This window comes from Zophobas morio, unplaced genomic scaffold (genome assembly GCF_036711695.1).
Source record: "Zophobas morio isolate AGI-343-1 ecotype UQ-CSIRO unplaced genomic scaffold, CSIRO_AGI_Zmor_V1 ptg000049l, whole genome shotgun sequence".
Taxonomy (NCBI): domain Eukaryota; kingdom Metazoa; phylum Arthropoda; class Insecta; order Coleoptera; family Tenebrionidae; genus Zophobas; species Zophobas morio.
Window position 1 is genome coordinate 2,657,524 of NW_026972154.1, and position 27,461 is coordinate 2,684,984.

The 27,461-nt window shown below is 34.2% G+C and overlaps 2 protein-coding genes across 4 annotated transcripts in view; one reads left to right on the forward strand and one right to left on the reverse strand.

Annotated features, from left to right (window-relative positions):
• Window positions 1-27,461, reverse strand: part of LOC135142683 (A disintegrin and metalloproteinase with thrombospondin motifs 9-like) — a 226,711-nt gene that overhangs the window by 121,349 nt on the left and 77,901 nt on the right. For all 3 annotated transcript variants that reach the window (XM_064074434.1, XM_064074435.1, XM_064074433.1), the window contains exons 4-5: window positions 4,735-4,860; window positions 4,531-4,682 (exon numbers count right to left, since the gene is read on the reverse strand). In XM_064074434.1, coding sequence (XP_063930504.1) covers window positions 4,531-4,682; window positions 4,735-4,860 — 278 coding nt within the window. The remainder of the gene's footprint in view (window positions 1-4,530; window positions 4,683-4,734; window positions 4,861-27,461) is intronic.
• Window positions 19,800-21,475, forward strand: LOC135142666 (uncharacterized). The gene is made up of 4 exons (XM_064074406.1): window positions 19,800-20,000; window positions 20,058-20,339; window positions 20,396-20,603; window positions 20,636-21,475. The coding sequence occupies exons 1-4, from the start codon at window positions 19,863-19,865 to the stop codon at window positions 20,737-20,739; spliced, it is 732 nt and encodes a 243-aa protein (XP_063930476.1). The 5' UTR covers window positions 19,800-19,862; the 3' UTR covers window positions 20,740-21,475.

Sequence of the window (27,461 nt, forward strand, 5' to 3'; positions counted from 1 at the left end):
ACCGTAACTCTTTTATTACTGCTTACGGCTTTTTTGTTGCTAGGATTTACTACAATAAATTAATTATACCTTCTTATCCTCCAGCAGTGTCAAAAAAAGTGGGATAAGGGCTCATTTTCCCCTTATAATTCTGATAATATTAGAATATAGTGACGAAAATGGGAGTTAAGGTTGATGTAGAGATGGATGCATTTGAGATAAGAAGAATAGGTACATATAAGCCGAATGAAAATAGACCAATACTTGTGAAGCCACAAAAATGGAAAAGGAAGATGGAAATTTACAAATTAACAAAAAATCTGAAAGGTTCGGACACATGGACTAATGATGATTTCTCAAAAAAGGTACAAGCAGAAACAAAATGCCTAAGACATTATTTACAGCAAGGTAGACAGCAAGGAAGTACAGCATATCTCAGGTACAACAAAATGATTATAGACGGAAAGGTGTATGGTAAAGAACACTTTGAAATGACAGTTAAGGGCAAAGATAAGCGAACATCCAGTGAAAGGTCACCGTTAAATGAGGAGGTGACACAGCAAAGCAAGATCGCAAAAAACTAATAATTGAGGTAGGACGAAATTCAACTAAGGACGACAAGGCTAAGAATAAGGATATGAACTGGCAAATGAATCGGAAAAAGCGAAACAAGAAAACAGCTTCGACAAAAATTGGCACTTGGAACATACAAACAATGCTAGGAGTAGGAAAAATGGAAGAAATAGCAAGGGAAATGAAAAATTATAATATTGGAATATTAGCTTTACAAGAACTAAGATGGAGCGGCGAAGGGAAAGTCGACAAAGAGGACTTTACACGATTGTATGCCGGAGAAGACAAGCAGGGAAGAAATGGAACACGATTTATGATAGGCAAAGAATAAGAGATATGATAATAGACTTTATAAGGATTAATGGTAGAATATCTATGATAAGAATCAAAAATAAGATTGCTAACATTACACTGGTAAATGTATATGCTCCTACGGAAGATGCAAGCGAGAACGATAAAGACGATTTCTATGACCACTTAGAGAGAGCATGTGAATCAATACCAAAACATGACACAATGATTATTATTGGGGACACCAACACCAAAATAGGACAAGAGAAATACCTGGAAAGAGTAGCAGGGAAACAATCATTGCACAATATCTCGAATGACAGTGGGAAGAGGCTGTGCAACCTGGCCACAGGGACAGATATGTTTATTGTTAGCACAAAGTTTATGAAACCAGAACACAAAGTGACATGGATGCGACCAGGCAAAACTACAGGTAACCAGATCGACCATGCTTTGATATCAAAAAAGAGAGAAACGATGGTCCAAGATGTAAGATCTTACAGAGGAGCAAATATAGATAACGATCATCATCTGTTAATAGTGAAAATGAAGATGAGAATGATAGTCAATAAGAAAATGAAATCAAAAAAAAAGACAAGATGGAATTTCGAAGAATTACAAGTGGAAAAAGATGAATATGGAAGTGAGTTAGGAAAACAGCTGGCAGCGGAAGTAGAAGAAACTGATATTGACAATTCTTGGGGACAGTTAAAAAATTGTATGATAAAAGCGACAGAAAAAGTAGCAGGCAGAAAACAAAAGACGGCGTTTAAGAAATGGTTTGATGACTAGTGCGAGTGGATTGTAAACAGAAAAAGGAATGCAAGAATAAGATGGCTAGAATCAGGTAAACAAAGTGAATACCAGAATTACAAGACGATAAGAAAAGAATGCACAAAACTACTATTAAGCAAAAGAACGAAATGGATTGAAAAAACAATGGATGAAATAGAAAAAGACAATAAGAACAATGTGAAGCTATATCAGTACATCAGAAAACAGAATAGGAAACAAACAACCGTGAACATTGATAGTAAAGATTGGGAAAAACATTTTCAGAAGCTACTGAGAAGCGATTACGATGCAGATATAATGGACCAAAATCGGATAGAATACGGAGACACTAGTGATGAGCAATACCTACCAACAAAAGAAGAATACTTCAATGTATTGAAAAGCTTAAAGATGAACAAAGAAGGAGGGATAGATGGGATAGTGAATGAGATGTTTAAACATAGAGGTCAAATACTAGAAGAGAAGATGTACGAGTTAATTACGAGCATATGGATTAGTGAAAAGATACCAATGGAATGGGACACAGGAAAAATAATTTCAATTTTGAAAAAAGGAAACCCACATTTATGCACAAATTACAGAGGAATTAGTCTGCTTAATGCTGCATATAAGTTATTAACCAATTTAAAAAATAAGACGCTACAAGAAATTACAGAAACAGAAATAGGGGAACATCAATATGGTTTCAGACGGGGAAGATCAACAATTGATGCAATCCATAGTATGAACCAAATAATTGAAAAATGCTGATATCGACATACATATACTCTTCGTCGACTTTAGGCAAGCGTTTGATAGTATGAACCAAGACACGATGGTCCAAGATATGGAAAAATGGGGATACCTAGAAAACTAATAAATTAGTCAGAATGTGCTTAAAGACCTCAAAAGCATCAGTAGCAGCAAAGAATGGAAATTCTGAAGAATTTGCATTCAACTCTGGGGTTAGGGAAGGTGATGGTATGTCAGCTACTTAATTTAATATTGTGATGGACAGAATAGTTAAGAACAGTCATGCGGAAGAAACAATTATAAATAAGTCAGTGCAAATCATAGCATATGCTGATGACTTAGCTTTAATTGCGAGAGACAAGGAAAGTCTTAGTAAATTACTAACAGTAATTACGAATGAAGCAAGCAAAAGAGGATTGGACATTAACGTGGAGAAAACAAAATATTTATCAGCAAGTAAGAGACAAGAACGAAGAGACAAAAAAGAAATTGAAATAGGAAATTTTAAGTTTAAAATTGTTGAAAACTTTAGGTACCTGGGAAGCATTATTGATAATGAGGGCAAACGGCAAGTGGAAATAAAGTAAAGAATACAAGCTGGTCACAGAGTGTATTTCAAATATAGCATCATCATGAAGAGTAGCAGAATATCCAAAAATACAAAGTTGCGAGTATATAAGACAACAATAAGATCTGTAGTGACATAGGCAGCAGAAACAATGAGCCTAACTAGCGAAGCAGAAGAAAAGATAAGAAGATTTGAAAGAAAAATAGTTAGAAGAATAATGGGGATGAAGAAAATACAAGACCAAGAATACAGAACATTAATGAACCACGAAATAGAAGATATTATCAAAGGAGAAGACATGGTAAGAGTGATAAAGGCACGTAGAATACGCTGTTATGGTCATCTAAAAAGAATGGAGAAAAACAAACACGCGAGGAAAATTACCGAATGCAAACCTGACAATAACAGATCAAGAGGAAGACCAAGAATCAGGTGGGAGGATCAAGTAAGAAAGGATTTGTCAAAGCTAGATATTCAAGACATTTTGAGATGACGTAATCAAGTTTTTAGAGGGAATACACAGATAAATTTAGATTAACCATGGTTGCGATAACCTCAAAACATTTATAAGATTTTAAAGCAATCAGGTTTGCATTTCAAGGTTAATTGTAAAATGTTTATACGGTTCTGATTTTTTTTCTAAAAATAAGATAAAAAATAAAGGTCGATTCATAAACCACAGCTATATAGGTATGTTATTTCCTAAAGTACAAATAGTATTTACTTTGCAAAATTTGTGCAAAGACGTCATCAAATTGTTGATGGGGGTGACTAAACATACTTTGGTTAGCGTTTTACAAACAACACGAAATGTTTAAAATAGATATAATATATCACAACGATGAGTCTAGCATTTCAAAAATTAACAAAACATAAAGAAAACTTTAATTTACGATATATGTATACACTTGCGCTTGTCAAAAATAGTAGTCCATAAATTCTGACATTAAATGACAGTGTTGTATTGAAACAAAGTTAAATGCCCCGACAAAACCGGTCCGAATGAGGGTAATAAGGATCAATTCGCACCCGTGCATCTTTGGGCTTGAATATTGCACAAGTAACGCATAAAGTATGCCTTGTTTATTTCTACAAAATTTCAGCTCGTTCAGAGTGGTACAGTTTTTTGAAACGCAGTGTATATTGTAACATGTGTGCAATTGAAAAATCACTTAGAGGGGGCGTTGGATTGCATTTGACAGAAACGGCATGTCGGTTCTTATAACATCCATTTGGCAGAAACATAACTTGTTATATGCTATATGTTATAAGAACAGACGTGCCGTTTGTGTCAACTGATATTCCAACGCCTACTCTGAGTGATCTTTCAATTGAACAGCCGTTAGAAGAAGTTGTCACTTATTGCGGACACAGAGAGTATGTGGGCTTTTTATTATTATAATTACACAACCATAAATATATATAATTTTCTTAAACCTGTGACCTGTGAATAACTGTAAAAGTAAAAACAAAAACAACAAGTAATTCTTTGAGACGACGTCATCAAATTTCTGACGGGAATAACAGCCAACTTTTTGTTACTCTTCTATCACCTAGTTTACGATCGCGAAGTACTAAAAAGCAAAACTTACGTGCAAATCTTCTGCTAAAGCTTGATCATTGTGCTCCAACTCCAAGAAAAGTTTGCGACCGAAAGCCTCGATTTCGTAGCGAGGATGAGGGTCCCACACTTCCGCTTCTTTGTGTCTAAAGTGGCCGCTGTGGTGTCTTAATGGTGGTTTATCTGACGATTTGCAAAAATTAATTTTGAGATTTCCGGAAAATGGGAAATTTACCGTAGTTGTTACGCATCTGGTCGAAGATGATGTCGTGGTTATGGAGTGGCAGGGGACTGATTTTCTTGGGTTTGACGAACTCCACTTCGCTGTCGAATTCGCCTAGGTGAGTTTTTTCTATGTATTCTGAAACAAAAAAATCTTTGTTAAAATTGTGGAATTCACTCTGTAATAATTATTGTTTTCCATGAAAACATTAATGGACGTACAAGGCTAGAAAAATCATCAACAATCGCATGGAGGAGCTCCTTTTACAGACGAAACCCGAGACGCAGATAGCCGGAGTCATCTTACTATTTCTAAAAAGACAATGTAAGGACAAACCTCGACTAACTTTGAACTCAATAATGAAAAAAGTTCACAATATTTAAAATATTTTTAATTCAGAAGCAGTTCACGTAGCAGAGGTCAAGTGGTTCGAAAAATACAATTTTCCAACAGCTACAGGAGCCTTGGATTGTATTCTAATCTATACCAAAAAAAGTTAATCGCTATTGCCACAGTGATGAATATATTTTGAGAAAAAAATTTCCAAGCATAAACGTACAAGCCTCATGTAATGCAAATGAATTATTTACAAGTGTGAGTGGTGAATGGCCAGGATCTGTTCACGATAGTCGTATTTGGAAAAATTGCATTGTCTGCCACGTGTTACGATGGTACAACAATGCTGTAATGTATGCAAAAATGTCTTATGATCCCTTATAAGAATCCTGAAATACCTCGAGAGATTGCTTTTAATGATGTTTTGAAACGGGAACCGGTTCTTGTGGAGAGATAATTTGGACAATTAAATTAAAGCTTTCCCGTATTATAAAATACCACTGGGCTGTTATTAACATTAGGGCCAGCGTTTTGATGAGGCGACGAATTTTTTCCGAGGAACCGTTGCCAAGAGCAAAGAACGTATCCGAGTTTAATAATAATAATAATAATAATAATTTCTTAAAATCCCTATAAATTATTCCCAGTTACGACGTTTACGAGAAAAATGACACTTACAGTTCAGTTTTATGACGTTTATTACCGCTTTGTTTTCGCCACCAAATATGAAAATATTTATCTTAATTTTGTGAAATTTATGATGAATTGTAGGTGTACTAATATCCTCATACGTCGTAGGATGTACTGCTTTTGGACATAGCTAGAGCATGCCAGGCAGATGAACTTGTAAACTTGAAAGTTGATGATATTGAAGGCGTGAGAACATCGTTAATCATCAATATTTCCAACGCAAAAAGTCAAACCCCAAGAGCATTTGCAGTTCGCCAATAACGAAAGCAATGTGAATATGCGCGCTTTAGACAGCACATATGCCGGTTTTCGCTCCTCTCATACCACTCATCGCTGATTTTTTGTTCTACAAGGCAAGAAAATGTACCGTATAATGAATTGAGAAGGAAATGATTGGAAAAATACCGAGTATAAGGGACCTCTTGGATTCGCACATTAAAAGAACGAGCCTTATATCCATACCTCGTTCAAAAAGTGCAAGCTTTGGAGCCGGCTGATTTTTCACGTCACTTGACTTCATTATAACCTCACTTTTTATCATATTAATAATTAATAATTGTTATTAATATTGTCCTATAAGTGGTAAATCTGTTGGACAATAAAGAACATATTATTATTATTATTATTATTATTATTATACCTTTTTTATAGCATTGATCTGTCGCTAGTTGCCACAACGGCATATGTTCTTTAGTAAAAAAGTGTTCAGTATGTTGTAAAGAATTTAGATTTTTATTGCATATTTGCCTGAATCGTATTGGAGTTTTTTGATGCATATTTTCCAAGCTCGACTAATCAGATAGATAAATAGATAAAAATATATATCTGAAATTGTCCTTTTTGACGTGTTAATTGAAGCCGCAAAAGCGAAATTTTACGACATCCAGTTGCCTCTATCAGATCGCCAACTAAATTCCGCTGCATTCCCGAAATTTACAACAATATTTAAAAATAGTACTTCTGATTCAACAAACCGGTGATATATTTTGACATTAATTTATGACGCTCTCAATACCATACACCACAATAAATAAAAAATCACTCGCACACCCAAATTTTTGTACCAGCGAACAATTTAAAATTTGCATATCAAAAATGGAATAAGATATCTCCGGTCGTTCCTTTCAACCTCTCCCCGCACACGAACGAATCACGAATAAAAACCACTCAAATTGCACTCCGCCACAAACACCACAACAGTAAAAAAATAATTGCAACGTCGCCATTACGAAAATCGGCCGATGCTGAGTCGTTCGAAAAAGCCAAACGTCAACCACAATTTTACCTGTCGCAGGCAATACGAGCCATCAATAAAATATGCCTCCCCTACCGCGGCCATGACCGCCGCTCTTCTTTTTTCCCCTACTCCGATTTCATTGCGGGAATCGGCCGTCTGGCCGACTAAGATTACGCGAAAAGCGGTAACCTGAGGGGCGGAAGCAGGCCCGGATTGGGCTTTTTTACAGACGTGATGGGTTTCTGCGCTCGGGAGGCCGCGATAAATTCCAGTACGGCCCACGCCAGGAATGTTGTAAGTTGTAGAGACACGGTGTATTACGCTGTTTATTACGAGAAAAATTTACATACGTGCAGGCGACTCGTGTGAACGATGCTTACGGTTTTCGAGGCGACGGATGCAACAAAACAAGTGACGTTATTTTATTAATAAACGTATGCCCCGGGGCAAGGTTGAACATGGTTACGCTAATATTTTTCCTACTTGTAACGAGCTTCTGAATTAAATGCGATAATTGCTTGTGATAACTTTGTTTGTGATGGAGCGGCCATGGGTGGCGCGAAAAGATCAGACTTGGGGGCTCGCATTTTTGACAACCATGCACAATAAAAAAAAATCGCGGATTACCAGTCTAAATTTATTTTGGCACTAATAAATCCATGGGCATAAATACAAAATTCAAAAATTATTTATTATATTATAGTATAGTAGTAAAGCTTTTTCTTTTTCTGTCTTATGCACTTTGTCTGAGACAAAAAAATACCCAATTTTGAGTACGTCGTAGAAATTTTTGCTTCCATGTCACCTCTTCACTCCCTTATCGTTTCTTCTTATATGACCGAACCTTTATGATTTTGACAATGTCTTCTTCTTCCAGAGAACTCTATATCATTAGCCCTTGAAATTGCCCTTGTCCTACTTTTTTGGGTAAATTGCAGTTAAAAACATTTGTAATAAGAAACAACTTTGAATTTTGAATTGTTCAACATTAATAGTAAAAGTGAAGCGAAATTAAGCAAAACTGTAGATAGTAACAATCATTAATAATATGTAGTATAATTTGGGATCATCAACCTACATAAGTTTATTGCAGGGAATACTATCCCGAAGATCAGTGATAAAAATCCAAAACAATAAGGGACCTAAGTTCGACCCCTGGAGGACCTCAGAAGATGGAATGAATGGTTTAAAACTAAAATTTTTGAACACAGATTTGTGAAACCAATGTTGCAGAGATTTTAGTAATACGCAGTGCATTTTCGAAATTAGTATACAGGATGCTGAAAAAATGGCGCACAAACTCTAAAAATTAGCCAGATTTTGCCTATTCGTTCTGAACAATTTTGACGTTTTTTGTTATATTATAAAATGAAAAAAACTGTGGATGGAAGCAAGATACCTCCAAAATTATTTTGAATAATGGAAGAGTAATTGATTTCATGTATCCAACACTCGGTGGTGAATTAGAGTATGGTGAAAAGTTGAAAATAAAATTTAAATTTTTAAGGGCTATATTTCCTATTTTAAATTATTTGTTCTCTGTTCTATAAACAGTCCTCAACAACGTGTCATAGAGTTGATAGGCCATTTTTGCAGTACCCTGTATATATACCGGGTGTTTGGAAAACGGCGGATTAACTCTTCAGTACGTTACGTACGAGGGTTTCAGGAGTCCCAAAAATTAATAAAAAAAATAAATGATATAGATTACGAAAAAAACGTAATTTTATAAAAGTAAAATTGGCAACACTGCACTCACCTAAACCCTACTTTCTGATTTCTTAGTAACCATGGTGACTGAAATCCACCTTTTATTTTCTTTAGGACAATAACCATAACAACCAGCATTTTTCATTAATAAATGAACCAAAAAAAAACATTCAATAAGAATAAATTATAAACAAAAACAAAACCAACAAAAGAAAAATCCACACAAAATTGTGCTTATAAGTAGGCTCGTAATGTTTTCAAATTTTGATCACTTTTTGTAAAAGTTAGTCATCAAACTCATCAGTACTTGCTAAGATAAAACTGATTTTTGCAAATGATATACCCTCTAACAAAAGGGGGGTGGGTGGACGGGGCTAGTGCTTGTTAAGATAAAACTAATTTTGCAAATGAGATATCCTCTAAGAAAAGAGAGGGTGGGTGGGCGGGGCTAGTACCTAATACGATAAGAGTGATTTCGGCAAATGAGATATCCTCTAAGAAAAGAGAGGGTGGGTGCGCGGGGCTAGTACCTACTAAGATAAGAGTGATTTTGGCAAATGAGATAGCGCCTAAGAAAAGAAAGAGTGGGTGGGCGGGGCTAGTACCTGCTAAGATAAGGGTGATTCTGGCATATGACATACCCTCTAAGAAAAGAGAGGGTGGGTGGGCGGGGCTAGTACCTACTACGATAAGAGTGATTTTGGCAAATGAGATATCCTCTAAGAAAAGAGAGGGCGGATGGGCGGGGCTAGTACTTGTTAACACTGATTTTGGCAGATGACATATTGCCTAAAAAAATTGAAGTGCGGACGAGTGGGCAAGTACCTGCTAAGATAAGACTGCTTTTAGCAAATGACGTATCCTCTAAGAAATTGAATTAAATTATTATAAAACAAGACACTAGAGGCTCCAAAGCACTCTGAGATTCTTTTCAACCAGGAATACCTAGAACCTCAAGATTTTTTTAAATTAAAAAAAAAGGGGTCCCAAAATTAACCCAAAAACAGGTCAGGTCAGAATTTTCCAAACATTGTACACAAAATCCACCAAAATTGTTTTTAATAATTTACACAATAAAAAACCTCCATGGGCTCCCAAAATAATACACAATGGGTACCCAAGAGTCCCGAATTAAAAAAAAACACTCCGCAACAAAACGCCAGATTTCTTTAAATTTTTCCGAATATAAAACACCAGGGAACCTAAAATTACCTGGGAACATTTTGTAGAGTTTGAAAACTGTTGACACGCCAAACATTTTTAATTGCTTACTCAATTTTTACTGATTTGTACCTTCGCTTTATATGAGGTAAACATTGTTGTTGTCAAATGGCGTTTTATCAAATTATTACAAAAACAACACAACCATATCTACATTCTAACTGAAATGGTTGAAAGTAGGCGAAGAAAAATATTGCTGCCCCGGTGGGAATCGAACCACACATCTCCCACTTGCCGGGCGGGTGCCTTGACCACTAGGCTACAGAGCGGCTTATCTTTCTCCGCTTATCAACATATTATTGTGCCGCCACAGGGTAATTAAACATGGGCGAGAGAAACACTAACTAAAAGTTTTATTACTAGTTATTGTGATAATGGATGTGTTGTTTATTGTTAAACGTAGCAAAAGAAACAATTTTAAAATCATTATAACTCCACCGAAATGTGAGAAGAAATATTTTTACTATTTTTCCCAGACTCACCAGTTGATTGTCAGGAGCGTAGCGGATTGTTAATCCGCCATTTTCCAGACATCCGGTATATGTACATACATACACATTTTTTCACAGAGTGCTTATTTTCCGAGATATTTGAAAATTTCAGGTAAAAAAAATTACCCTGTATATACAACAGCATATTGTCCATTACTATCAATGACTTCAAATCTAATATTATAAAAATACAGCTAAATTTGTGGATTTTTCTGCATAGAATCATACTGACTGTCTGAATCAATAGCAGAATGGGACAAATGTTAAGTCTTCTTCTAAAGTGAGGGAAAGACGGATTTTATAATTAAAAATTTAAATATAATACAAAGTGGCCCAGCAAAAGTGTGCGCAATCCCTAAGCAAAAAAGACGGCATTCCATCAATACCTACTGTAATAAAATCCATGGATCTTTTTAAGTTTATCAGAACATTTTTGAACAGAAATATTAGAACTAGAATTAGAAGAAAACGCAGAGCACTCCATAGGTTTAGAAGCAATAAATACACTCTTGACGAAATCTGCCAATTTTAAAAGCAAGACACTTTCCAAGCCACTCCCTAAAATGACTTCGGTTGGGCGACGACGTGATTTGTTGACATCAAATTTATCGAACCTAGAAATATTTTTACTTTTTTACTAGAAATAAAATCGGGTTTGATGGATTTTAATAAATTAATGGTGGCATTAAATCGTTTTCATAAATTTCTTCATTGTGTAAGTCTCAGGTATACCAACAATAACGATATTTTGCTCCATTTCTATTTATCTAATTTTGCCACTGTCTTTGTTTTTTGTTGCTTCTTTATAGTCTTATGTAGCTTCAAATTGTTCTCACTATCTTCTTTCATTCCTTCATTATCTCCTCAACCCACCTCATCTTTATCAATTCTTCCTTCGCTCTTCCATCATACTTCCTATAATGCCAACAACTCAATGTTATAATTTCACAAATCTCTTAGCACTTTATTTCATTCTATTTTTCTCTTTTTTTTTATTCAACCTATTACCGTTACTTATTTTCCAATTCTATGCAAAGTCGTCATATTTTTCATCCCTTTCGCTTTCTTCGCTTTTTAGTTTTTTCTTCAGGTTCTTGCGATTTTGAATTATTCATATGTCTCATCCTTTTAGATTTTTCAGTGAATGTACAACGCACCTATTGTTTCCCACATTTACAAGAAAATGCCTCTGCGTGGTATTCCCCAAGGCTCAGTTTTACGACCAATTCTATTTCTATTGTATGTCAACAACGTGGAACTTGCTGTTAGTGACGGCAAGATTATACTATATGCAGACAATATTTATAAAACTTGACATCAATTTGACAGCTTTAAGCAACACCAGCTTGATAACTAACATTATCCTGTCCAATTGATTTGCTCAATACAATGTAGTTTTAAATGATTCTAAAACACAGCAATTAAGTAATTTGGACTTGAAAAACTTCCGGACAATTTTTAATAGGCACTTAGATTTTTTTATGGCAACCACATGGTGATTATTTAATTAAAAAGAAAATTCTTTATTTACTCTATAAGTAGCATATATATAATTGTCTCCGCCTATGGTTTCCATATCTTCGATTAATCTTTTTACTGCCGGCAACAAAACATCTACTTCAATCGCGAGCTTAATTAAAACGAAGTCGATATTTTAAAAGAAGGAAAAACTAGATACAAAAATAACAAAAATTCAGGATTTCAGGAACTCGTCGCTTTGTTAAAATGCAAAATAAGAAAAAATTAATTAATATTCCGAGATCTTCTTTCGATAACTGTGAATACATTTAACCAAAAACCACCAAGCACGAATCGCCCAAATATCATATGACCAGCCTACCGTGAACTTTAAAATTTGAAAGTAACTAAATCCCCGTAAGACATTTACATGAAACCTAGTCCGAATTAATAATAAAATTAAAAAAAAAAACGCTGTACTAGTGTCGTCCAGGAGGCGTTGCACGCTCAGGCTGGGTTAACACACTTGATCCAATACAAGCGGTTGACAAGACGTAACATAATACAGAAAGTAATAAATGCACACCCCGTTCTCAGCACTAAAGCTGCTCTGAGATGTGCAAGAATTCAAAAAAATTACGCTTTTTTTTACATAATTTGCCAATTATAATCCAACATGCAAATTTTCAAATCAACAGACAACTAAAAATCGCTTCAGTGTAGATCGCCCGAAGACAAATATCTTAATACACGAATCTGTACGATGTCTGAAACAATTATTGCGTAAAAACAGGAAACAACTTTTTTGTTTCATTTTCGAATTTATCTATTAAATTGCAATAACTTTCGGTGTTCTCTTTTAAATGGACAACTCCTTTCTTTTTTATTGTCACCCAAGAGTTAATTAAATTTGTATTAATTAGCGGTAATTGATATATCACAAACTGGTTCATCGAAAATCGCCTCTACTTTTAATTTTAAATTAAATCAAGCTCGTTTACGGATATAAATAGAAATTGACGTTTTGAATTGAGACATGTTAATTTTAGGAAAACATTTAAACGTGAAAAAAGACACATATAAAAGGCGGAAACGAGAAACTTGTATTACATGTCGAAAAAGATTTTTTCGAATAATTAATTAACCTCTAGACAGATTGATTTACGACGGGTTACCATTTCCGAAAGACAAAATCGACGAATGGGAAAAAATATTGTTCTGTTTCCGTGGAATAATGGAGTTTCTGTTATCTGTTCGGATGCGTCATGTTTGGGTCTGGACGTGGATTAATGAAGTCAGTGTTGCGAGTGACATTGAAAAGCAATTTTACATGTCATAATGTTATCGTTAAGACACATAAATCGTCCATGAGAAGAAAAATTGTTGATGAAATAATAAAGATACACGCGGGATTTAGTTCAAGTTTAAAAGCTAATAGTGGCATGGGAAGTAATGTTTATGAAGTTTTTATCATAGATATACATTTAATAGCCATTAAGGAAAATATTTTCATGGTAAGATTGAAAACAGTTCTGCTGTTAATGATATGGTGAGTTTAATGTGGTGCTGTCAACACGAACAGGTGTGCAAGTCGCTGCACTCTTTTTTTTGAGATTCTTGTTTTACATTCTATGGGTAAGCGGTTGCATGGGGATCGCTTACAGAATTTTCATTCAGTGGTTGTGTTTACTTACTCGTGCGAATTCGGACGAAACGAATAAGTAACTTTAACAATGTGAATTTGGTTACGATTGGTAAAATAATCACTACAGTGCAAAACTATACAATTAAACACGGTCAAAATTGTTTAAAAATTTTATGATCATGAATATCTGCCAGTTTTACACGAAACAGAGATAAGGTGTCAAAGATTGAATTTATGTTTTCTAATATTACACCTGGTTGAATCTGATTAACAAATATTATGCTTTATTTAGAAACCATTTCCATTTCTGAAATTTATTCAAATTATATAAAAGTGCGCAGTCTCGATAATTTACAATGACATTTTTTAACTATATTCCGAAATTACTATGTATTATAATCTTAAGTGTTTGTATTCATAGAAATTTAATAAAAAATTAAGTAGTGACTCTATTAAATGAAAATCACGATACGCTTGAAGGCTGGTATTATTACTGGAAATCAAATGGATTTCATGGATTAAAATTTAAATTAATTATCAGCTTTATCTGAATCTATTAAGGAACGAAACTGTGCCAGCTATTATCGCTCTGTCTCCAAACGCAGTTGATCCTCTTAACATATATTATATTTTTTTAATTCACTGAATGATGCTAACGAACTTCTTGACTTTAAAGGTAGAGTTAAAATTCTCCGAATATTTTATATCATACTTTAATCACCTATACTCCGCCACTGTCTATGATTCGAACGCATTATGTTACGTAAACACACTTGTTGCTAATTATCAAAAAACGTATATTGTTGTGCTTGCGTTTTTATAAGTTCAGATGGAAATTTTTTCGCAAAAAATGACATTTTAAAAACATTAAGCAAGTCAAAAATATGTCAATTTAGTATGCCAGAAAATCTAATTTGTATGTGATTAAGAATTTTGGAAAAAAATTGCCTTAATTTCTGTTGTTTATCATTCATTTCACTCCCTCTACAACGATTCGACGGTAAAATATCAAAACCAAGTTTTCCATAAATTTTGTTAAAAATGGTTACTACGTCTAAATTCGCATAATTTCCCTAAAGTTGTTTCTGACAAATTCCTAACTCTGGGGATATCTGTGAGTAAACTTATATAAAAAATATATATGTTATATATAAAAATAATAAAATTGATTGCTTCAAATATCAGATTGCATGTATACAGGGCAAGGTTACGGCTGTATGTCTACCGAGTTTTTTCATTGGAAAATGTTCTGATCAGCATTACTTCACCAAGGACATGTATGTCAATTTCGATAAGTGCAGTGTAATACAATGGGCTGTACCGTTCTTGAGATTTGATTAATAAAAACAAGGGTGAACCATTCTTGATTTAATCAATGAAAAAATATAGATAATAGGAGTCACGGCTTAAGATAAAAAATAAGCCATCCAGTCAGCGCTTCGGACACAAACCATCGCTACGGAGACTGGTCTGTCGCTTATACTAGCATAAAAGATCATACACTTTGGGGATTTTTTTTATTGCTAGGGGAAAAACTTAAAGTAGATATGTACACCACCAGTGTAGGAGTCGATCACTGTATTACATTTTCGTTCAATTTATTAAATATTCATACTAAGAATACCATGTAAATGGTAAAATGCTAACAAAAACTTGTCTAATCGTCCCCGCCAACAATTTGATAACGTCACCACAGTAGTTTTTATAGTAACTTTATTGAAATGTGAGAAAATAACATGCTCTTGTATTTGTGGTTTATGCATCCGCCTGGATTTTTAACCCTAAATGTTTTTATCAATTTATCAAAAATGTGCAAGATATGATGAATCTATACTTATACTTTATCAATTAATATATTTTAACAATGCTTATACAGATGACAAAAAAAATAATGGGGAAATTTACTTTATGACAAAATTTTGTAATGGAAAATCTACACACATACCTTTATTTTAACTCAGAAAGGTTATTATAAAAAAAAAATTATCCGCCCCGGTTTTTCATTCTGTCAATCATTTAACATCTCTATGATGTATGTTTTGTTGACTGAAGCGCTTTAAATGCTTTTGAAACGTCAAGACAAATTATCAAGATGACAGTGCATCACGATTTTGTTTAATTTTTGCAAACCCAGCTGACAAATTTACACAAAGATATTAATTTTTGTGTGTATTTTTCACATTAGCCCTCCCCAAAAGCATCAACGGTTTGTTAAAAATCCTGATATTTTCATTAATATTTTGCTAAATGTACAAAATACATGCAGTTTGGAACCTATTTTGCTGGAAAATTCTCTTCACATAATTATTTACCTTTCTTCGTTTATTTCGGCATACACAGTGTTTTTGAAATACATAATCTCCAAAACTACGGAACCAATTGTTGTCAAATTTTGTATGTATATTACAAATACCATGTAGATAGTTAAATATCTAGAGAAGAGAAGACAAACTCATTCAAATCAAACTAATTTCTACGTGACATTCATTCGATGTATACAGATAAATAGACACTTGAGCTTCAGACTGCTATTACCTAGTGCTGAAGGACGTTTTATACCGTTAGTTATGTGCTTCAAATACCTTTTATCTTTTTTAAATCGTAAATCAAATTTCATAATTTTTTTAAAGGGCTGGATTTGTCGGATTATACTTATCGCCTCCGACCAATTTTTATTGATCTATTTGATGATTTGATGATATTGATTGTCTTTATTTAATTATGATCAAATAAGAATAATAATGATATTTAAAACAATCATATTGTTCCATTGTGGTTTAATTAATAATTCTAGACCTCTGTTTTGAGGAGACAACCCCTTCAAATTAAACAAAATTCTAGATGATATTCTTTAGATGTATAAATATAAACAAGTTAATCGAGTTAATCTTTGCCGGTGGTTATTTGCTTTGAATATATTTCATATTGTCCGTGTGTCTACGGACGGCGCCTCCTTGGAATTTGCGCCCCCGCGGGGTTCGGGGTGTCATTTACACTACTGCCTTTTACTACATAAAGGTTATTAGAAAACACATTTTTTTATAATTTTGTAAAGAAGCAGAATTTGTTGGACTACTTCAAGGGCGAGGGAAGTTCTGTCGAAGTAACCTTGGAGCAATTTGTTGGTGTAGGAGTGAATTGTTAGAGAAACTAACAGTTCTTTATTTTAGTTTACGTTGTTTAGCAAGTGTAATCCTTAAAAAGCTCTGTAAGTGGAGTTTTTAGTGCAGGTCTTAAAGGCGACAAAACCAATCAGTTTTAATTATTAACCCCCACTTAAGACACATATCTCAGATGCCGACAACTAGTCAGAGTCAGGCAGAGTAGCCGATGGGCGTAAAGGCCCAGTTGTGTTGTGATGGTTTGACAAGGTCGGACTCGGGTTGAGTGATAAGAGGAAAAAGTTGGGTATTAAGGTGTTGATAAGAGAAGGTGGCAAGTTAGGGTGAATCTAGCCATGGGAACAGTGTAGACGTGTGAAATCTGGGGCAGATACCGTAGTATCTACCTGGGATCTGAGGGCGTACTCAGGTGGGGCGCCTTTGGCCAATGACACAGCAGGTTGCCAAAAGCCGTGAAAGGGGTGTCCTGGGGGTTGACGGACCGGTGGTAGCAACAGAATGCAACATAGAATACGTTTTAGTGGATTTCTTTTGCAGTTTAGCCTTCCAGTTTTGCCCATTTTTAAATAAAAATGACTCGACACACTCGTACTCAATTAATTCGTAAACGAAGAATCCTGACAAAATAACTTGACATTATGGAAACGTCATTTATGGGAAACCTATTTGAAGTCCATATATACAGTTCCTGCTTTTTCTTCTTTTACTTTCCAAGACGATGCGAACCCAGTTATTCATCGAACCATCCTCGTAAGAACCTTCCTGACTGGACCAGCTTTCAAACAAAAAAACAAGGAAGTACCTGCTAAGATAAGAGTGATTTTGGTAAATGGGATATCCTTTAAGAAAAGAGAGGGTGGGTGGGGGGGGCTAGTAGCTGCTAAGATAAAACTGATTTTGGTAAATAACATACCCTCTAAGAAATGAGAGGGTGGGTGGGCGGGGCTACTACCTGTTCAGATAAGGCGGATTTTGGTAAATGACATATCCTCTAAGAAAATAAAAGGTTAGGGGGCGGGGCTAAAACTAGCTAAGATCGAACTGATCAATATTTAGATCAATCACTGGAATGAAGAAGGCGGTGGGTGGGCGGGGCTATTATTTGCTTATAAAAGGCTCTGCAGAAAAAAGTTAAACGTAGTCCCGGCCATTCACCCGTTTTCTCATTTTTTCTTCTGAAATAAGAAATAAATCATGGCAAATAGTATATCAAAAAAATTAGCGCTTTTTTAACAGCTTACATTGTATTAGTTTCCATTTGCACTCTACCAAAGAACATACGATTAACCCCGCCCACCCACCCCGCCTCTGTTTCAGTGATTCATTTTATCTAGTTCGAATGAAAGGTGGATCTCAATTGAACAGAGATAAAATCGTTAGAATGAGAGCAGAGTGTTGGGGCGGGGCTAGTACCTGCTAAGATAAGACTGATTTTGGTAATGATATACCTTCTAAGAAAATAAAGGGTGGGTGGGCGGGGCTAATACTCGCTAAGATAAGACTGATTTTGGCAAATAAGGTATCCTTTAAGAAAATGGGTGGGGGATTAGTACCTGCTAAGATAAGACTGATTTTAGGAAATGACGTATCTTCTAAAAATTTTAATTAAATTATTATAAGAAAAGACAGTAGAGACTCCAAAGCACTTTCAACTTCTTTCCAAACAGGCATACCTACAACCTCAAGATTGTTTTAAATTTTTCAAAAAAATGGGGTCGCAAGATTAACTGAGTCGAAATTGGGTCAACCGTTTGGGAGTTGCGGTTCCACAGACAAATCCACAGAGAGATAAGTGCTTCAAACTTAAAAATACCTTTACGAAATAAACCCATAACCGCCCCGGTGCGACGTCTATGAGTTTTTCTAGTATGTGTGTCGATGACCGGTGACTCGGGCGCACAAAGACAAGTCTGGAACCGGTTACCGGAAGTCTCGAAGCGGAGTCGCGATGGATACTCGAGAAAGATCTCGATCGGAGAAGTATGGGTTTAAATAGAGGTGACCGTCGGGAACGGATTATTGAGGTAGTGGCGGAGTCAGTCAAGAGCGTCCAGTGAAACTCGCCGGAATAATTTCTGTACATGAATCGTGTAAATACCAGTTATTAAGAAATAAATTGTTGAGTTTTAATCCAAGCCAATTTTATTCGCCCGCAAAACGTAACAATTCTTTAAGTGATTACCAACGTAGCTAAGAACCCGTCCGAACAAAAAAAAGTCGTATTGAAATTGGTTCATCCGTTTGGGAGCTACGATGACACACAAAGAAAAAGGGGTTAAATTTATAACACCCCCCCCCTTTTTCAGTCGGAGATTGCAAAAGGTTTTTTACGTTTTCCGATTTAAGTTTTATTGGACTAACAAAAGTAAAACTGCTACTAACGAAAGGCATACATGGTTAAATCTGGCAAACATCATGAAATATTTTATTCCAACTTAATTTATGTAACATGTTTGGCTTACGCCTTAAGTTTAGTAGCTGAAGTTATCCGGAATCAAGTGTCAATGGTATTATTTCCAACGTAAAGAAAATCTTTCCTAAAGCTCATTTCAGGAACCAAACCTTCCGGGAAGCCTTACCGGTTTGTTCATTGCCTCCAGAACCTGTTCTGACAAGATGGATTGAAGCTGCAATATGTCTTTGCGATCATTTTAACCATATAAAAAAGGTTAGTTTATTGCTATTCAAAGTTTTGTGGTGTAATTCTAAATTAAATGAAACATTTTAGGTTATTATTTGGCTTCGGATCTTAGGTTTTTTGCGTTTTTATAAGTACTTCAGGCATTGCAGCGAAAGTTATATGTTTATCCGAATTTTAAAAAATCTGTTTATTTAACGCCCATTTATTACTACCTAAAATGCCTAATTTACCGTTAGAGACCTAAAGTGTTAATTAAATGACCTAATTGTAAATTTTAAAAGACTTAAAATAGGATTCCACGACCAACGAAGCGGACGTGCTTGCACAATAGAGATTTTCCGTGAAGTCATTGTTTTGGCTGGCCGATTGTTTAAAAATGGATTGTAAACAACGCCCTTGAGTTTAGTCGTACGGGTTGGTGTCGCCAACTGACAACGCTGGTCTGCATTTCATTTTGATTATAGCCGGAAGGAGGTGAATCTCTGAAAAAGCATTTTATTTTAGAAGTTTATTGTTAGTGATACTGAGTGTCTTTGCGTGTTAGTGAGTGTGCTGGGGCCGGTTTTGATTTTTGTGCATACAGTAAAGAATGCTCAAAATGCCTAAGGTAAAATCATGCATGAAAGATAAAATCAAATTATGGTTAGGGAATAATTTGAACACTAATTTTCAATTTCCTTCTTCAACCAAAGACAATGAGTTATTCTGCAAAGTGTGTAAAAAAGTTGTAAGCAAACATTTAAAATACTGAAGCTTCAATTATGTTCACATTTTTGTTTCCTAGTTTAAGTGCGAAAAAAAATCACACTTTGAACAACACTGGAGTTGCGATGCACATAAAAAGAACGAGAATAAATCCAGTAAACAGACTTTACTAAACATTAGTTCCGACAATGATTTTACGCAATTTTGCACCGATTTATGTAGGGCATTTACCGCAGCAAATATTCCATGGAATAAAGTTAGTTGTCTTGAGTTTAAAAATTTTATGCATAAATATGTAGGAAGGCATTTACCCTCAGAAAGCACTCTGAGAAAAAAGTATTTACCAAAAGATTACGATATGGTGAGCACTAGAATTTTTATTTAAAACCTTTTTAACATAAATTTTATAATTTACAGGTAATTAAACAAATTAGAAATTCTATTCGCAATAATGATATATGGATTAGCGTCGATGAGACGACGGACAGATTAGGAAGATACATAGCCCATTTAGTAATTGGAAAGTTATCTTCTGAAGAAGCTGGCCGTCCTTTTCCATTAGCTTTGAAGCAGCTTGATAAAACTAATAGCAACACAATCTCGAGATTTATAAACGAATCATTGGGTGTGCTAATTTATTTAATTGTTAATTTGCAGCTTTATTGTGGCCAAAAGGAACTGAACACAAAAAAGTTAAATGGTTTGTATCAGATGGGGCTTCATACATGATCAAAACTGGTACTAATTTGAAGGTGTTTTAAGAAAATATAACACACTTAACATGTATGGCACATGGGTTACATTCAGTGTTTGAAACAATTAGACCGAATTATCCAGATGTCAATGGGATAATTAGCAATGTTAAGAAAATCTTTTTAAAAACATCAATAAGAGCAGAGTTTTATAAAAACAGTTTACCAGATACACCTCCCTGTATTAACCAGGTGGGGCACTTGGATTCAAGCAGCATTGTTTTATGCAGAACACTTTGATGTTTTAAAACAAATCAGTTAATATATAATGTTTTTTTACTATCATTCTTATATTGAATATTTTAGGTTGTAATGTCATTTGAAGCCACAGATGCCCAAAGCATTAAAAAAGCTCAAGAATTCCTGAATAAAGCAAACGTTAAAAATGAACTCTTGTGCATTTAAAACTCACTTTAAAATTATTGCTGATGCAATAGAACAATTAGAAACTATAGGTCTAAAATTAAACCAAAATATGGAAATTGTGGAAAAAGTGTATATATCTTTAAAAAACACACCAAGAAAGGTGGGGGAAATGGCGTTCCAAAAATTATGTTCTCTGTTAAAAAAGAATCCAGAATACGATTTTATATGTTCAGTAAATAACGTAATTTGCGGTAATGGAAATGCTACCACCAATACATACATAATGAAAACGTAGATTGTTCAATATTTAATTTTGCACCCATCACTTCTTGTGATGTGGAACGCACGTTTTCAAAACTTAAAAGTGTTTTAAGTGATCAAAGGTGTAAATTTACAATCGAAAATTTAGAGAAATGTATAGTTTGCTTTTGTAACTCATTTTAAATACCTGAATTATTATTTTATTTTTTTTTAAATGCGACTTGCTTTAATTTGATCGCCATTTTTTTACGATAACTTAGAATTAGTGGACGTAACTATAGATCGTTTGTTTATTTAATCATTTTTTTGTTAGTTACACAAAATATTTGTTTCTATAATGTTTTGTTAATGTTTTTTTTTTAATATATATTTTTTTGATGTATGCTTTTTCGTTGAGCAAATATTTTTTCCTCCAGGGTTTTAACCTAAACTAAGATTTTTATAACCTAATTCGTCAGTTTTGGGACCTAAAAATGTCTCCTTTTATTCATTTTTTAACGACCTAAAATCCGAAGCCTAGTTATTATGGAATTTGACGCAACAGTGTCGAAGTGCATCGCTGATGCTCAATACTATACTGATTACATAATGTTGAAGTTCTCCTCTAGCCTGCGCGTTCACCAGATTTGTCACCAATCGAACATGTGTGAGATATCAAGGGCACACGTCTAGGTAATGTGACCTTCGTATGTGGCTTCAGGAAGCTTGGGACCAGATCCCACAGGACACCATAAACCATCTTTCAAGCATGCTTCGCCGAGTACATGAGTGCATTAGAAATCACGGTGGACCCACACATTATTAAATAAATTTTTTATTTCACAAGTTTTAGGCCTGTTATTTGAATCATTTATTTGGTTCGATTTAGTGCACATTTGGTGAAACTTTCAGTTTTATCAGTCAACTAATTCAAGGTGTTCGGATTTTAATAGGAATCGGTATATTTCCAATAAAAGCATCTCAAATATAATTTCGCTTATATAAAAACCAATTTGCCATCTTAGAAACAAGGATAATTAGATTAGAGACCATTGGGCTGACCTTAAATCAGTTTGTGGATATAATAGCGCAATTGTATCAAGATAATTTACAAAAAAACACCGGGTACAAGAGCTTAAACTTGTCAGCAAAGTATTACAAGGCCAACTTGTAGAAAAAGGTTTAAAGATGATTTAAAACCCATTGAAATTTCTAATTTTAAATATTCTCCTTTAACATCGTGTGATATTGAGAGATCCTTCTCAAAAATTTTTCTGCCGAAAATTTAGAAAAATATCTAACTTGTTATGCAAATTTTAACGAAGATCAGGATCGCTGATTATGTAAAGTAATAAAATAAATGTACATCTCAAAAAAAAACCAAACGTTACGAAAAATTTATTTTTCCTAAAACTTGGCTAAAGCGCCTATTTTGCCATTTTTCGGACTTAAATCCTGTGTTTTTATCCCCTATTTTGGCTTTGTTTTAGCCTAAAATCCGCTCTTTAGACTGATTGCATCATTAAATCGGATGGTGTGCACGCGAAAATTCGCAACCTACACCTGCATCGTCCAGTTTTCGCTTATCGCCGCATTTGCTCCCATAAAACAATCGTAAACCAGTAAAAATTTACGGTTCACCTCGCCGCATCCTTCCATATTGTTCCCGGTTTAACAAACCCGCGACCGATGTCGATCTCACCGAAACCAAAATAAAAACAAGCGCCACTTCGCGCGTAAAAATACCCAACTGTTGACCCCGGCGATAAGATAAACGATTCCATTCAGTACAAATTACGATGTAATTAGTCGTGATTAGTCCAATTTGCGTGTCTTTAATGTAAATTTATCGTATGACGTGAGCCGGTGGGGGCTTTGATCCGCGTGTAATTTTAACTGGTAGTGCGGCGCTCGTAAAACCATTTAATATTCATATGGAGGAACAGATGTATAAAAAAATTGTGATTCGAAACCGTAAAATCGTTTATTTATAGGTTTTAGTTGGCTCGGTTGCTATATAACCGATTAGTGTCTGGTCACGCAATAAAAATACCGAAGAGACACGGAACGCCGATCGGGAACTTGAACAACGGAATGGTATTTATGGTTTTGATGATTATTTTGCGTGTTGATGGCAGGCTGGAAGGCAGAAATATGGGCGAAGGCTCGGGTGACATTTTACGAAAATATTAAACGGCGAATTAATACGGCGATAAAAATTTCAGCTTCTGCCTTAAATGGCAGCCTCGTTACGGCTCGGGTTAATTAAAAACGTCGTAAAACGTCGGGATTATCATGTTGGGACACAATTCGTTTTTGATTTTATAATTTGGAATTTTCCGCTGAGAGGTTGGAGCGAGTTCGGGCGAAGCGAGAAATGGTGGATGCGCCGGTGCCAAACGTTTCGCTAATTGCTTCGTAGCGCCTTACAAATACAAATAAATCAAATGTATGTTAATAGTGAATTAATTGTAGATAAATTGTCTTGACACGTCCTCGTAGTTTTTCGTGTTGAAATACTTTGTGTTAATTGAGCCTGCAATAAATGGGTTTCTAATGAACTCCTACGTACGTCAATAGTGAATGCAAAAAGCTTTTTTCAAGCGTGACGAGGTTCTTTCACTGAATTCTATTATTAATTCTGACAATTACGAGGAAATACAGTTGAAATCATGCAAGTCATAACATATTACAAAATATTGGCATTAAGAAAATTCTACCAGACGTCTTTCAAACAACAACGTTTGGTTTGCATAAAACGTTGAAATATTTATTTAAAATTATTTTCGGCAAAGATGACGAATTTTGCGTTATTACGGTGATAAAGATTGGTAATTTCATCCATTGAATTTATAGCAAATAGAGCATTATTAGCATTTTCAAAATACTCCACAGTTAAATTACTATGTTATGAATTTTGTAATTTTCAACACATACCTTGATCGTTTTCTATTTTACGTAAGGGATATGTTACGGACTTCACTTGCAATATATTCTACAGGGCAATTAGTACTTTAAAAATCCTCCCTTGTTATGACGCTACAAAAGATAAAATGTCGAGCTTAATTTAACATTTTCAAAAAATCAAGGTGGCTTTCGATATTACATTTGTATACGAGTATTTTACTAAAGAAAAAATTATGTAAAAAACATGACACACCTGTAGCATAATTTAATAAATTTTATAAAATGCCTTCTAAAAAGAATAAATGTCTAGTTTTCGAAGATTGTCAAGTTAAATTTTGATCATCAAATGCGCCAGGTGAAGAATATGTTATGGACGTGATATATTCCAAATGTGAATAACGCATTAAATAATACATTTTTGTATTTTATTTAACCTTCTCTAAGAATGTTTACAGTAAGTTCCGCCAAATTTCTCTAGTTAAAACGCAAAATATGTAGAACATAATTCACTTCTCAAAAAAATAAAATATGCTAGATATTTGAAATGTTAATTAAAAAACGAACCAAATTAAATTCTGATTCCTGTAAATAACATTTTTAAAACCTGCTGACATATTAGATTCTCAAAGTGAATATTTTGCTTGATTAAAACCATGAAATATTGAAAGCATATTTTTTTCTATTAAATTTCATGAAATGTAGTATTCTAAGCATTTCTCTTCAATAATTTCTTTCTATGAAGGACCAATATGCTCCAAAAATGTATAATTTTACCAGATTAGAAAAATAAGTTTGATTATTTATCAGATATATTAATTAGGTTGAGAATATATTACAGTCGTTACAAGTAAAATATTCCATTGACATATTATTACCTGAATTAATAGATTTTTTAATGTTATTTTACTTTTTTGACAAAATGTTTACACTAATTAATTGTTAACATTGTGGCAGAAAAAGCTACTGCTGAAAAATTGAAGGTAATAAAGTTTGTCATATTCAGTTAAAAACAGAACTTCCCACGCCCCTGAAGTGAGTCCAACAGTGATGGTCCCAATTCATTAAAAATATAGATAATAGCATAACAGTTACGAAAAAAAATCAAGGTCGCTTAGTTACACAATTTGGATTTTTTGCGAAAATTGATGCGTAGGGTAAAAACTCAGGGTGGATTCATAAACCACAAGTACAAGAATATGTTATTTTTTTTAAGTTATAAAATTTGACAGCAATCGGTCCAGTAGTTTCGGAGATTATCTGTATAATAAAAATCGACACAGACAGAAATAGGAAACCTACTTTTTCGTACTTGAAACGTGGGAAATATTTAAAGCATTTTTTTATGGAATATTTTACAGTGTACAGATTTTACTAATTTCTACACTGAATAAAATATGCTCTAATAGTTTGTAATTTACCAAAATGAGGAAGGTGAAATTGATTATTTATCACATTAATTTACGTGGAAAATATGTTACGGACGTTGCATGTAATATATTCTGAATATATTCCATTTGCGTAGTACCAACTGAAATAACATTATTTTTTATATGTTATTTTACCTTTTCGACAAAATGTTTACACTAAAATCATAGAAATTAACATAACATGTAACAGAAAAATCCACATTTAAAAAAAATCAAGGTAATAAAATTTATTATAATAGGACAAACCTGAAAATATTTCCTAAAATTAAACAGAGATTTCTACTTTTCACGAGCTTTTCCTAATTATTTCTATTGAAGAAATATGCTAGGCTTTACTACTCAGCTACCACAACAAATTTTTCTTTCACTCTAATCTTTTTATTCCTTTGGCTTCTTTTTTCATCATTCCTTTGCTCGTTTTAGTTCCCGAGTGTTAACCAAAGAAGTATCGACACAGAGTCTATCGGGGCGCATGCTACTTTTACGTTTACTCGACATTTCATGATCTCTAGAATACGAAAAAGTAGGGCTTCCGTTTCCGTCTTTCTGTCATCTGTCTGTCTGTTGATTTGTTTGTGTCGAATTTTATTAGACAGGTAATCTCCGAAACTACCAGACCGATTGTTGTAAATTTTATTTTCTGGTCCGAATTGTATGTAGATTTGTTGGTAATCTACATCTAAAGAATTTTTTTATTATTTTTTTGGGACTCCCCAAACCCCGGTACATAAGGTACTGAAGTATAGTTTAATACAAATTGGCGTGAATGTGCATGTTGGTAAAAATGTTATATATAGTTATAAGTTTTCTATTTATGTACACTAGTATTATTTCTAAAATTTAACTTGTTTGAGCTATACATTGTTTGGACTGTTATTTTCACGTTTGGCTGTGTAGCGATTCCCTCTACTTCGTCAATCGTAGACACAAAATAGAACAAATCCAAACACTTTTTTAGTCAAACCAACAGATATCAGAAACAAATTTGAACCTTTCCAGATACTACTAAAATTATGGCGTAGTATTTTAAGTATTTTATCAAATTTTTATTTGATCTTGTGAATTTTCTTGTTAAGAGTAAAACTTTAATCTCTTGTTTTGACCCAGATTTCATGTTTTCTGGGCGTGTCGAATTTTATCAGGCAGAGAATGTCCGAAAAATCTAAATAAACAAGCTACTGAAGACTACAAAACTACCGGACCGATTGTTGTCAAATTGTGTATGTATGCTAGGAATGTTGTATTGAAAATTTGGCTATTCACCAACGATTTAATCTCCCTAATTTTTTTTATAAACGCCACTTAAATTTTACAAAATACAATATAACCTCTATAATCCGAACCCACGATTATCCGAACATCCAGTAATCCGAACAGAGGCTAGTTGAAGTCGATATTTCTTTAATCCGAACAAAAACTCTGCAATCCGAACTGAACTTGAAAACATGACGCAAGATCTTTCTATACGTGTTGCATTGAATTTTTTGAATTTTTTAAAAATTCTAATATTTCAATCCACTAAATATCTAATTCTGGAAAAAGGGTTAAAGTTATCGAAGATATGAAGCCGGAAGTGACTTCTGCACCCCGAAATGTACAAGAAAAAGTATTTAGTTAAATTCCGAAAATCGTCGAAAATGGGTCGAAATTTGCTAGTACTTACCAAATAACCTACCCACTAAGAAAATAAAAGGCTGGTGAATCAGGCTAGTATTTGCCAAAATAAGACTCATTTTGGCAAATGACCTACTCTAAGAAAAGGTTCTAGCCCCGCCCACCCACTCTTTATTT

Bases quoted from the DNA above. Each gene is read 5' to 3' on its own strand.
- LOC135142666 (XM_064074406.1), top strand. From the start codon at position 19,863: ATGCTCAAAATGCCTAAGGTAAAATCATGCATGAAAGATAAAATCAAA. The intron at 20,340-20,395 runs GTGAGCACTAGA...TATAATTTACAG, and splicing joins TACCAAAAGATTACGATATG to GTAATTAAACAAATTAGAAA. The intron at 20,604-20,635 runs GTGTGCTAATTT...GTTAATTTGCAG, and splicing joins ATTTATAAACGAATCATTGG to CTTTATTGTGGCCAAAAGGA.